Here is a 12,014-nt window from a genome sequence, read left to right as displayed (position 1 = left end):
TTCAGAACAGCCCACACAGCCTTATTCAAAGAAAGATTTTAAGAAAAAAAAAAATCTTAGTGACCATTTTCAAATTTGGAAAATCATCCTAGGTCAAAGTCCAGATTTCCCCCTATGGCAGAATCAGGCACAACTTTCTAGATATTTTCTGAATGATCATTGGTTATCAAATCTTATGGCATATTTTATTTAAGCCCTTGATGTCTGAAATTGCATATTTTTACAAAGGATAATCAAACATTTCAATGTGAGGATTCACGCCTTATGATTCATGAGTTTCCTTTCAGCCTCACTGAGGGGCTGCCCTGCTCTCCCCTTGAATGTTGTACTTACGAGCCCTGTTTATATACATAGCAGTGACAGAAAGCTAGAGTTAATTTATGCCCGCAGCCCTAATCTGTCTCCTGAAATACACTTTTTTTTTTTGGTATAACTGGACTCCTCCTCTTTGTCTCCTGGCGATATGTCAGCTTCATCTTCTTTTTCTGTCTTACACCTGCCTCTTCTCCTTGTTACCCTAGCCTATGGTCCCAGCTTTGCCCCAGCACCTCCTGGCCACCTCACTGTCTCCATGGTCTACGTATAATTCATCACCAGGTGTTCACCACTCCTGCAGAGCCATCTCCAGTCACTCTCTATCTGAATCTCTCTTCTCTAACTGGTGGCTACATATCTTGTATATTGCTCTTTCTCTTGCTCCTCATTGTCACCCTTCTCTCCTGGTCCAGACACCACCTCTATCTTGCACTACTGCTGTGTACTTCTAACCTGTCTCCCCACATCCTTTTGCATTCCTCTCCCATCCATTCACCACAATTGAAACAGAGTAATATTGAAAATACGAACCTGTTAGTTCACTAACCTGCCCTTTCAGTGGCTTCCCATTGAATCTTAAGATAGAGTTCAAAGTCTTTATTTGACATGATTTATAAAACCCTGCATGCACTGGTCTCTCACTATGCCTCCAGAACCATCTCCAGTCATTCTCCGTCTGAATCTCTCTTCTCTAACTGGTGTCTAGAGTCTGGCAGACTCCTTCCCACCCAAGGGCGTTTGTACATGCAGATACTGACCACAGTTTTTGATGTCGCAGCCCTTGGACATCACACTCATGTGCTCACCTGCTCCCATTGTTCAGCTACTTCCATCTCAGCTTAAATGCCACTTTCTCATAGAAACTGTCCAACTCCTCAGATTATTAGGTCTCTAGTTGTATTCTCATTGGACTTTCTTTTGTTCATTGTCTGTGCTATTGTAAGTACCACACCTACCCAGTTCAGTAAATATTTGTTGAATGAGTAAATAAAGGAATGAACAAGTGAGCCATCAGAGAATTTTGGAAGGTGGGAAATATTGATAAATAGGACCTGGGAAAGGCTTCATTCATTGGGGCCTGGAGCTGTCAATCATCTCTGCTCTACAGATGAGCCCAGAATATTAGAAACATCACTCAGACTGAGAATAAGGATTTTCTGTGGACTAGAGGCAGGGAATTAGAAACAAGAAGAGACTGGTAATGGTGGAATCTAACGTAATATTAACAATAGCTTGAGTCTCCCGACACTCTTGGTGTTATGATGTTTCAGTTAGCATGTGAGGCAAAAGTCACATGTTCAGTATTATCCTTGAAAATCCCTTAAGTCACTAGCAAAGCACTGTATACAAATTTTTGTATGCTGCTTCTGCTGCTAAGTCACTTCAGTCATGTCCGACTCTGCGTGACCCCATGGACGGCAGCCCACCAGGCTCCCCCGTCCCTGGGATTCTCCAGGAAAGAACACTGGGGTGCGTTGCCATTTCTTCCTCCAGTGCATGAAAGTGAAAAGTGAAAGTGAAGTCTCTCAGTCGTGTCCAACCCTCAGCAACCCAGTGGACTTGCAGCCCACCAGGCTCCTCCGTCCATGGATTTTCCAGGCAGGAATACTGCTGCTGCTGCTGCTAAGTCGCTTCAGTCGTGTCCGACTCTGTGCGACCCCACAGACGGCAGCCCACCAGGCTTCCCGTCCCTGGGATTCTCCAGGCAAGAACACTGGAGTGGGTTGCCATTTCCTTCTCCAATGCGTGAAAGTGAAAAGTGAAAGTGAAGTGATCCCATAGACTGCAGCCTACCAGGCTCCTCCGTCCATGGGATTTTCTAGGCAAAAGTACTGGAGTGGGGTGCCATTGCCTTCTCCAAGAGCCTTAAATTTTGAGAACTTCTTAGCTAGATGTCTTATACTTGTTACACTTTGATAAATCCCTGTTGGATTCTTTATGGTTGCTAGACTTAAGAAAAGAGAGAAATACAATGTTTAAAACCTAAATAGATTTGGGGTGAGCAAAGTAGAGGAAAGTGTATCCTATTGATACTTCAAAGTGAATTTGGAGAGAGACGGGACTTCCCTGGTGGTCCAGTTGCTGAAAGTCTGCGCTTCCAGTGCAGGGGGCCTGGGTTTGATTCCTGGTCAGGAAACTAGATACCACATGCTGCAGCTAAAGATTCCATGTGCCACAACTAAGACCCAGTGAAGCCAAATAAATAATTATCTTAAAAAGTTAGTCTTGAGAGAGGAAAGAAACAGGCCAGTAGGGAAAAATAGGGAATGATTTAGGTAGTACAAGGACGGTACAAAATATTAACATTTTCTGATGGTTATGTATTTTATAATATGTATTTTAGAAAAATGTTACTGCCACTATCAAACCCATAACCCATTTTTTTCCTCCTAAAAATGGAACATATCCAGAACATAGACTTCCATGGGCATTCTACTACTCAGGTTCTGGCACCTCTGCACCCAGCTCCTCTTATTTAAGGCTCTATTTGTCCATTTTTGTTCCCTCTTTTGGAAAGGAAGATGAGAATTTCAGGTTACAGCTGATTCACAGCAAAGATAAATTTTAAAAATAAAACTAAGCAAGATACCTTAAAGGAAAATGCTAAGTAAATAATAGTACAAGTGACCAGGTAAGACCAGAATTGTGAATGTGACATTCAAATGATGTATGTAGAGTGACACTTCCCCTGAAGCATATCTTATTTCTGCTGTAAGACATCAGTTCCATATTTCTTCAGTTTTGTCCATATTCATATGATACTTTATATTTTATATGTGTTTTTACACATTATAATATTGGAAATTTACATAAACTCTGCATGGTAGACACAATGTTTTATTCCCATTTTACAAATGTGGAAACAGGTTCACAGAGGTTAGACAACTGGAAGTTAGCTACAATCTTTCTGTAGAATAAAGCTATATGAACAAATATATAGCTAATATTTATCAAGAGGCTACTATGTACCTGGTACTCTCCTAGTAATAAGAAAAGCTCCTGGCTCCCACAGAGCTTACATTGAGTAATGTACTGTCAGGATTCAAATAAAGGATTTTGATTACAAGTCCAATGTTTTTTCTCCTCACTAGATTCATATCATGGCTTCTGGAAAGCGTAGGAGCCACATTAATATGTTAAAACTCGCAGAATTGCCTGCCTAAAAGGGTGATGTTCACTCTGTGTAAGTCATGTATCATTACATATTACACAGATAGCATGGCCACCCACTCCAGTATTCTTGCCTGGAGAATCCCAGGGATGGGAGCCTGGTGGGCTGCTGTCTATGGGGTCTCACAGAGTCGGACATGACTGATGTGACTTAGCAGCAGCAGCAGCACATGTAACTTACTATGTAAGTATATGTAAAATATAAGCAAAGCATGCATGATTTCATTTTAAAGAAGCAGCAGGAAAAACAAAAACTCGTTTTTAATCTCACAAGGGATCTGAAACTCTCATCCTCCCTTCCAAAAGAGGGAACAAAAATGAACAAATAGAGCCTTAAATAAGAGGAGCTAGGTGAAGAGGTACCAGACCCTGACTAGTAGCATGCCCACGGAAGTCTATGGTCTGGCTACATTCCATTTTTAGGAGAAAGCAAAGTAAACTGCTTTCAGAAACAGAGAAAGAAATCAAAGATGCTACTTGAGAATAAGTAAAAAGGAATCACTGCTTGAACATGTGCCTGCAGAGTGGTGAGTTCTATAGGTTTTGCAGAGGGAAGCCTGCTTTTGAGAGAGAGGGTGGAGGGAATCACAAACTGCATTTGCAGACTTTCCCAAGGTTGTCCTGGGCAGAGCTCTGGGCCACTAGAGTCCTGATGAGGCTAAACAAGGGGGTGGGTGGGAGTGCACCCTTTGGAGTCAGAAAGACCAGGCCTTGAATCCTGATTTGTCTCGTGGGAGCTAATAGTAACTCCTGCCTTAGAGGTTGTGTGAAGCTTAAATGTGATAATTCATGTTAAAGGTGGGCCATTTTGCCTGGCTTAGAGTAAGCACTTCATAAACTTTAGCTGGAACAAAATGAAGCAGTTTAAAAAAAAATATGTCAGGAGGGTAGAGGAGAACTCCCCTTCTCCATGTGACACAGTCTTCCAAAGACTTCGCCAGCATTGTTTTTTTTTTCCAGCCTGATCTCAAGCAATGACTCAAAGTGTTCAACTTTAGCTGAGGTATGTTTCTTGGTGGTTTCGCCAATATTTTTAAATGGTAAAAGTTGTTCATCTATGTGACTACTACATACTACTACTACTACTACTACACCAGGTTTCATCCTGCAACTCAGGAGTATAGGTTAGATAAATGCTCCAAGTAGATTTTCAATTATTCAGCTTTTTCTTGTTTAATTAACTCATTGATCAGGTATTTTGTTTTCCTGAGCAGTGGCAGTATCTCTTTCAGCTGGACTGCATCTTAGAAGCTCGAGACCTCCAGAGAAACAGCCAGCATTTCTGTTGCTCTCTCAGCGCTCAGTCTTGCAGACAGGGGATTGGCCCAGAGCACAGAGAGCTCTGTGTGTGTGAACAATACCTGGATTTGCAGTGATGGGCTTGCTCCGGGAGAGTACATACAGTGAAAACTTAACGAGACTCTAATTGATGGGGTGATACAGCACAGAGTTTGTGAATACAAATGTCTGTTGGAAATCACAGAGCCATCTGGGGCCACTGGGCAACCTGGCCTGGCTGGAGTATGGGGACTGGGTATGATAATAGTAGGTGATGAAGCCAGAAAGGTAGGCAGTGTACGGACTCTGAAGGCTTAGGGTATCAGGGTAAGGAGTTCAGACTTTGTCCTCAGGCTGATGGAGACTCACTGAAGGATTCTGCCAATGGTCAGATTGGCATTTCATAAGATTATCCTGGTAATAGTGAAGTGCTTCTAGAACTTTATTGTGCTTGAGAATCATTTTGATAAAATGCAGATCCTGATTGTGTAGGTCTGGGATGGGACCTGAAATTCTGTGTTTCTAATCAACTCCTAGGTGATTAGATGCCGCTAGTCTATGGACAACACTTTGATCACCAAGTGGAGCAGTAGTTCTTCAACTTTAGGGGTGTTGGAATCATGGGGGGAGATGAGGAGTTGTTAGACTGCTGGGCCCCCTCCCTACAGTTTCTGATTCAGTCGCTCTGCCTGGAGCCCTGACTGGTTCCCAGGTAATGCTGGTGCTGGTGGTCTGGGGACCACCGAGGTGAAGGGTTGATGGAAGGAAAGTAGGACCTGAGATAGGAGATAGTCAGGGGGCTATGGCAATAGCCCTGGTGTGACATGCTGACCTAAGGGTGGCATGGGGAACGGGATGGGCGCATAGTCAGCGTTAGGTGACATCAGCAGGACTTTGCGACTCACCGTCTTCCAGGAGAGGGGGTAGCAGGGCTGGAAAGGGGCCAAATCTTTGGCCTGAGTTGACGGACAGCACAGAGGCCACACCCATTGAGACAGTGGAGGCAGCATGACCAAGTTTGAAGAGGATGGTGATGCTGGATGGAGCGTTAGACATTGAGTGTGCGAAGAGGGCTGCAGGGGAGAGGGTGGTTGAGAAGAGAGTTTCTGCATGTGGTGCCAAACTAGCTGATACCAACGTGCTGTTTAATGTATTGATAATTCCACGTGCTTCACTGTCTCTAAGCACAAGATGAGGCCCTTTTTCTCCTCCTGGGGATGGTGCAAGGATTGCAATCATGCATGTAAAGTACAGTATATTTCTAAAAAGAGATCTCACCATAGCGCTGAAGTCTTACTCTTCTCGGCCATCCCAAACTACATGACAACAGGCCCATTATATTCCAGGAGATAAAATATCAATAGGGACCCAAGGGAAGCTCTGTGCTTTCCCAATCCATATCAGACATTTATTTGGTGAAGTTTTAAAAACACTTGATATATTATTTACTAAAAAAATTACATGACTCACCTAGACTTCTGCTCAAGGTTTCATCGGGCAACAAGGTTAGAAAGTCACCATCATCATTTCTTGGGATGCTTTGAAGGATTTTCTTGGCTTTATGGTCCCTCTGTTTCTGCTTATTGGTTCTTGGCTCCTTGTGAAGACTTTTCTTCAGTTCAACTTGTGCCTGAAATTGACCAGCTAGTGTTAGTGTTCTCCCCTCACACTGCCTTCACCAGAATAGGTCAACAAATCAGCTGCTTTACAAATTGTATGTGTATCTGTAGACAGATACGTAGAACATGGTTCTCTTTTTCCTCTTAAAAGATATGGAAACTTTCTTCATGTGTAGGTTTGTTAGGAGAAACAGGAGCATGCCAGTAGTCTCAAAATGGTGAAGACCTTTGTAAAACCATTTCTCCACAGGCCATCTTGTATATTTGGAACTGAAGAAGACAGGGACTACAGTGAAGAATTTGGAATATGACATTTATAGGAAACATGATTGTAAAGGGGTTTATTACAAGAGATCTTCCTTATCAAATGATTCTATGATTTAAATTATAGAGGGATGCCTAGGTTTCAATCCCTGGGTCAGGAAGATACCCTGGAGGAGGAAATGGCAACCCACTTCAGTATTCTTGTCTGAAAAACTCCATGGACAGAAATGCCTGGCCGACTACAGTTCACAGGGTCGCCAAGAGTCAGACACAGCTGAATGATTGAGTATGCAAGCATGTTTGCTCATTAGGTACAAGTACCAAAATAAAGACAAATTCACCCTCTGTCCTTTTAACTAAACCAGGAAAAATTATCTAACCTCATTTTCCTGCTGGAGCCCAAATGTGGTAGAAGAAACAGTTATGAAAAAGGGAAACTTGAGACACAGATGCGTCCTTGCATCTGGAATACAGATGGAACACAGAGAAAAGACTCCACAGAGTTGGTAGCAGAAGGGATCCTGATGTTTTCCTCTCAATCCCAGTAGAGGAAACTTTGGCTGCAGTAACTAAATTTAAAATGCTAGGTAAGGTCTGGAGATGAATGCTTAACATATTCATGTGCCAGAACAGCGATTATGTAGCATACATTTGGTAAATACGACTCTCTTCTTCTCCTCATATTTACCTCTTGTCTTTTACGGTTCATTTCCAGCATTTGCATCTTATGTAAATATTGTCTTTTCCCAGAAGGATACATTAGAGTCTGCATCTTCTTTTCCAGTTCCTGCTATGAAAGATGACACGCTTGTTAGGATAGGGGTAATTGGTTATTCTGCAATCCAAAACTTGAAATCCATTTTGGAACAGTGAGATCTTGTTTATCGGTTATAATCCATAAAGATCTCTTGAGACATCAAAGGTCTCAAGGGGCACTGCAGCTTCCAGACCAGTCCTTAGTGAAGCTATCAGTGAACGAAGGGGCTACTTGCTATGTGTATCATCTTGTTTTTAAAGTTCCTGTAGAGTTTTGCAAATGTTGAATGGAAATATCTTTCTATATCTCATTTTGACAAGATGTCACTTTCTGTGTCAACAGCTGCTTTAACTATCTTTCCAGAAATGTGTTCTGGTTTGGTGAGACCTGGTTCTCTCTCTCTGCTTCTTCTGCCATTGAATAACTGTCTGACTATGACATTAGAGAGATGGTAATCTATTTATGTAGTCCATATACTGTCCACTGTAGTTTAGGAAGGATTGAAAGTTGATTATTTAGAACTTGAGTGATCCTCCCCGGTGTATCAAAAACTCCAGTAGGACGATGTGGACAGTTATTAAGGGCAGTCAGGGGATGGCCAGGAAGGGGAAGAGACATGGCAGCCAAATGTGTTGAGAGATCCCTGTTATGTTGCCCTGTGGACAGTGTCTGTGGGCAGCTGTGAGCCTTGGGGAGGGGCCCATCTCTGCAGGTGTTTTGTCATCAGCATCACAAACATGGCCTTGAGGATCTAAGAGTAGCTGGACATCTTTTATCAAATAGCCACACAGCAGCATCTAGGTGACTCTGAAATGAATCAGGATAGGAAAGTGTTCACAAATTTTAACGCTTTACGAATCACCAATTTCCCAATAAAATTCCCCTCTCTCATCAACATCTCCCTGTTTTCACCAGGTAGCAGAGAAGGGCTCAGAGTTCATCTGAGAGGCAAGCATAATCTCCAATTGGAGACAGGCCCAGGAGAGAAAGGATAGCTTTAGAAAGTTCTAACTCTGCATTACTTAATAGTTTGCCCCGCCTTTGAAGTCTTCTGTGCAGGGAGGACAGGAAGAGGATGGCCCCTCAGCTTCCTCCCTCTCCAGGGTTTGCTCACCTTTGCTTTGTGAGTCCTCCTGGCTTCTTGCTGGTTCAGGAGCCTTTCAGAAGTAATTACTTGTGGCAGGTCAATGGGTTCAAGCTTCTAAAAGTCCAGCATTGAGAGCAGTCAGCATTCCTCATGCCAGGAGATGATGAAACATAAAAGCCCGAACTTAAGCTATCTTAACACTCTGCACGTGTTCCCGAGAGCACACAGGGAAGGTGAGTTCAACAGGACTATAGTCCCACCTGTGTGAGAGGCTTTTGACCTACCTGGATTCGTCAGCGTTCTCTCGCACTGTTGCCAGTGGCATAGAGATCTAAACGCTGGTCAGAGAGTTAAAGGACTAAGAACCCTTTTCTGTCTGCACTGAGGGACCACGTCCACAGTTATCAAACAACAAGGGTCTTGGACTATTAGAGATGACGGAGGCCCCAGAAGTTCCTTTCCTGTATTCATTCCTTAACCACCCAGCTAAACCATTCCAGTCCTAGCGAAGTGGCCTACTTTTAAGATCCCCAGAGAAGCTCAGCCTTCTCAGTAAGAGTCCTGGGTGCTTATGAGGCACTTGGAAAATGAAAGTACAATATGCTAACAAATCTTAGACATGGATTTTTCCAACAGGGGCTTGGCTTTACGGGGAGATGATGCTGGAGTCTCAAGAGGTCACTGAGATTAGGCAGCAACTGATGATCTGTGATCTGCCTCCAGCTCTACTTGTCTCAGATAACTTAATGCCCCGGGAGCTGGAGCACTAGGAAGTAGCTAAGTAGGCTTGAGAAACAAAGGCTGATCTCCTCACATTCAGATGCAGTCCGCAATCTGGATGATCACAGAATTTATTGGTTCACTCTGGGCGTATTTACTGAATGACTGCTACATGCCAGACAGAGGCAGTGGTCAACAAAAATGGACATGCTCCCTCATGGCATTTGCAATCTATGGGGAAATAAATACACTATTGCTTGTGTGATCAGTGTTTTGCAGATAAATGCAGGATAGGACTGTGACAATATATAACTGGAGGACTCCACCTTGGAAATGTGGGGTGTTATGAGTTGAATTATGTTCTACCTCCTCCAAATTCATATGTCCTAAGCCCCCCAGTACCTCAGAGTGTGGTCTTATTGGGAAATAGGATCCTTGTAGATTTAGAGAAGATGAGGTCATCCCAGAATACAAACCCTCAATCCAATATGTCTGGTGTTTCCATAAAATGGGCAAATTTGGACACACATGCACACAGGGAGGCTGCCATGTGAAGATAAAGCAGAAACTGGGGTGCTGCTACAGCACCCCCAGGAACACCAAAGATTGTCAGCAAACCACCAGAAGCTGAGAGAGAGGCACAGACTCTTCCACATAACCCTCAGAAGGAACCAACCCTGACAACACCTTGATTTTGAACTTGTAGCTTCTAGAACTGTGAGACAATGCATCTATTATTTTAAGCCACACAGTTGTTATACTCTGTTATTACAGCACTAGAAAATTAACTCAAGGGAGAGAAGGATCAGGACACAGTCCAAGCAAGTTTCCCAAGGAAGTAAGTTTAAAGCAGACATTGGGAGGTTGGGAGTTTTCACAGGACTTGGGCTTCCCAGGTAGAGCTAGTGATAAAGAACCTGCCTGCCATTGCAGGAGACATAAGAGACTGGAATTTGATCCCTGGGTCAGGAAGATCCCCTTGAAGAGGGCATGACAACCCAATCCAATATTCTTGCTGGGAGAATCCCTTGGAAAGAGGAGCCTGGCGGGCTACAGCCCATGGGGTCACAAAGTCAGACACAACTGAAGTGACTTAGCATGCATGAGGTGTCCCAAGCAGAGGAACCACATGAGCAATAGCCCAGAGGCAGGAGTGAGCATGATCTCTTGAAGGAACCACAAGAAGTCAGTTGGCTGCTGTTGAGAGTGAGAGCAAGAGTGGCTCAAATGGGGCTGGAGAGGTCACAGGGACCAGGTCATGCAGGGCCTGATGGGGCATCACAAGCACATTGTCTTCTTAAGAGCAGCAGGCAGCTATTGACACATGGTAAGCCAAGTAGCCTGGAGAATCCCATGGATGGAGGAGCCTGGTAGGCTGCAGTCCATGGGGTCATGAAGAGTCAGACATGACTGAGTGACTTCACTTTTACTTTTCACTTTCATGCATTGGAGAAGGAAATGGCAACCCACTCCAGTGTTCTTGCCTGGAGAATCCCAGGGACAGGGGAGCCTGGTGGGCTGCCGTCTCTTTGGTTGCACAGAGTCAGACATGACTGAAGCGACTTAGCAGCAGCAGAAGCAGCAAGCCAAGTAGGGACATGATGACACTAGCTTTAAAAAATGACTGCTTTAGTGCAGTGTGGGACTAGACTGAAGAAGAGCAATTACAGATGGGGTTGAGCATTTAGGAGGACAAAGATGATGGGCTGGGGGCTCATGTGGGGAGATTGATGGGCTCTACAAATATTTAAAATGGACCAAGCAAGACTCGTGATGGTTACTGAAGGAGAGTGATGTGCCCACAGAAATCAATATAAGGGATGGATAGTGCAGTCATTCTCTGAGATGGGGAATCCTGGAAGAGGGCCAAGTTTGGGTGGAATGTAGAGGGGGAGGTTCGTGGTGGAGATGCATGTGTAGGAACCATCCCTGGGTAGAGAAGCATCCCTGAGTAGCCCGTCCTTGGCTCTGCTCTTCTCACTCGGTTCATTTGAAACTGTAAGATGAGTGAGGTCCAAAATGAGAAGAGCAGAATTGAGGATTGCAGACTTCAAGTGCTCCAACACTGAGAGGCTGATGAATGGGGATGAACTGGCCAAGGAGACTGAGGAATGACAGCTGGGAAGCAGGAGGAAAACCAGGACACCATGCCACAGAAAACAGTGTGATGAGGACATTGGCTAAGACGCCATGCTTCTAATGCAGAGGGCCAGGGTTCAATCCCTGGTCAGGGAACTGGATTCAAAAGTTCTCATGCTGTAACTAAGACCTGGTGTAGCCAAATAAATCAACAAAACAGCGTGAGCACCACTGCTGCCTTTGTCCAACTCTATAGGCAAATCCTAATATATTTGGAAAGGATTTTCCATAGTAATCTAATTGGTTCTGTTATCAAGGGGTAGGCCTGAAAGCTGGTTTGGTTTTCAAGGTGACCAGGGTGAAAAGAGAGGGACAGACCATGGGAAATGGCTGTTGAGCACCCATAATGGAGAGCGCGACTTGGGCCTGCACCACTCTCTACCACAGACCTTTCTGGTAGAGCAGCCCAAAGCTGACCTGACAGGGAAGGGAAAAGGAGCAAAGGATGTGGAGACAGGGAGGAGAGACAAAGGGGGAAGAACTCAAGATCTCACATGCTAAAAAATTTTTAAAAAGTTCCAGGCCATTTACATTTGTGGAAGGAAGTAGTTCTCTGTCTCATTCTCACTTCAGTGAAGAAGTGGATTTTTTTAAAAATATTAACTTAGCAAGGAGATAATGAGAGGTAATCAGTATTAATTAGAAAGAGGTTTGTTTATTGTCT

At 43.9% G+C, this 12,014-nt stretch overlaps 1 protein-coding gene and 1 long non-coding RNA gene across 2 annotated transcripts in view; one reads left to right on the top strand and one right to left on the bottom strand.

Annotated features, from left to right (window-relative positions):
* LOC147364281 (uncharacterized) overlaps nucleotides 1–12,014 on the top strand; it is a 121,594-nt gene that overhangs the window by 20,992 nt on the left and 88,588 nt on the right. The gene's annotated exons all lie outside the window — the stretch shown is intronic.
* Nucleotides 1–12,014, bottom strand: part of CCDC198 (coiled-coil domain containing 198) — a 33,896-nt gene that overhangs the window by 5,860 nt on the left and 16,022 nt on the right. Inside the window, 4 exon segments of the mRNA XM_086320533.1 lie at nucleotides 5,670–5,837; nucleotides 6,235–6,394; nucleotides 7,336–7,434; nucleotides 8,519–8,605. Coding sequence (XP_086176659.1) covers nucleotides 5,670–5,837; nucleotides 6,235–6,394; nucleotides 7,336–7,434; nucleotides 8,519–8,605 — 514 coding nt within the window.

This window comes from Bos grunniens, chromosome 10 (genome assembly GCF_055505025.1).
Source record: "Bos grunniens cultivar Pamir isolate PY7600 chromosome 10, Bosgru_T2T1.0, whole genome shotgun sequence".
Lineage (NCBI taxonomy): Eukaryota > Metazoa > Chordata > Mammalia > Artiodactyla > Bovidae > Bos > Bos grunniens.
Note: the sequence above shows the minus strand (reverse complement) of the source record. Positions and strands in the feature narration are given on the sequence as shown.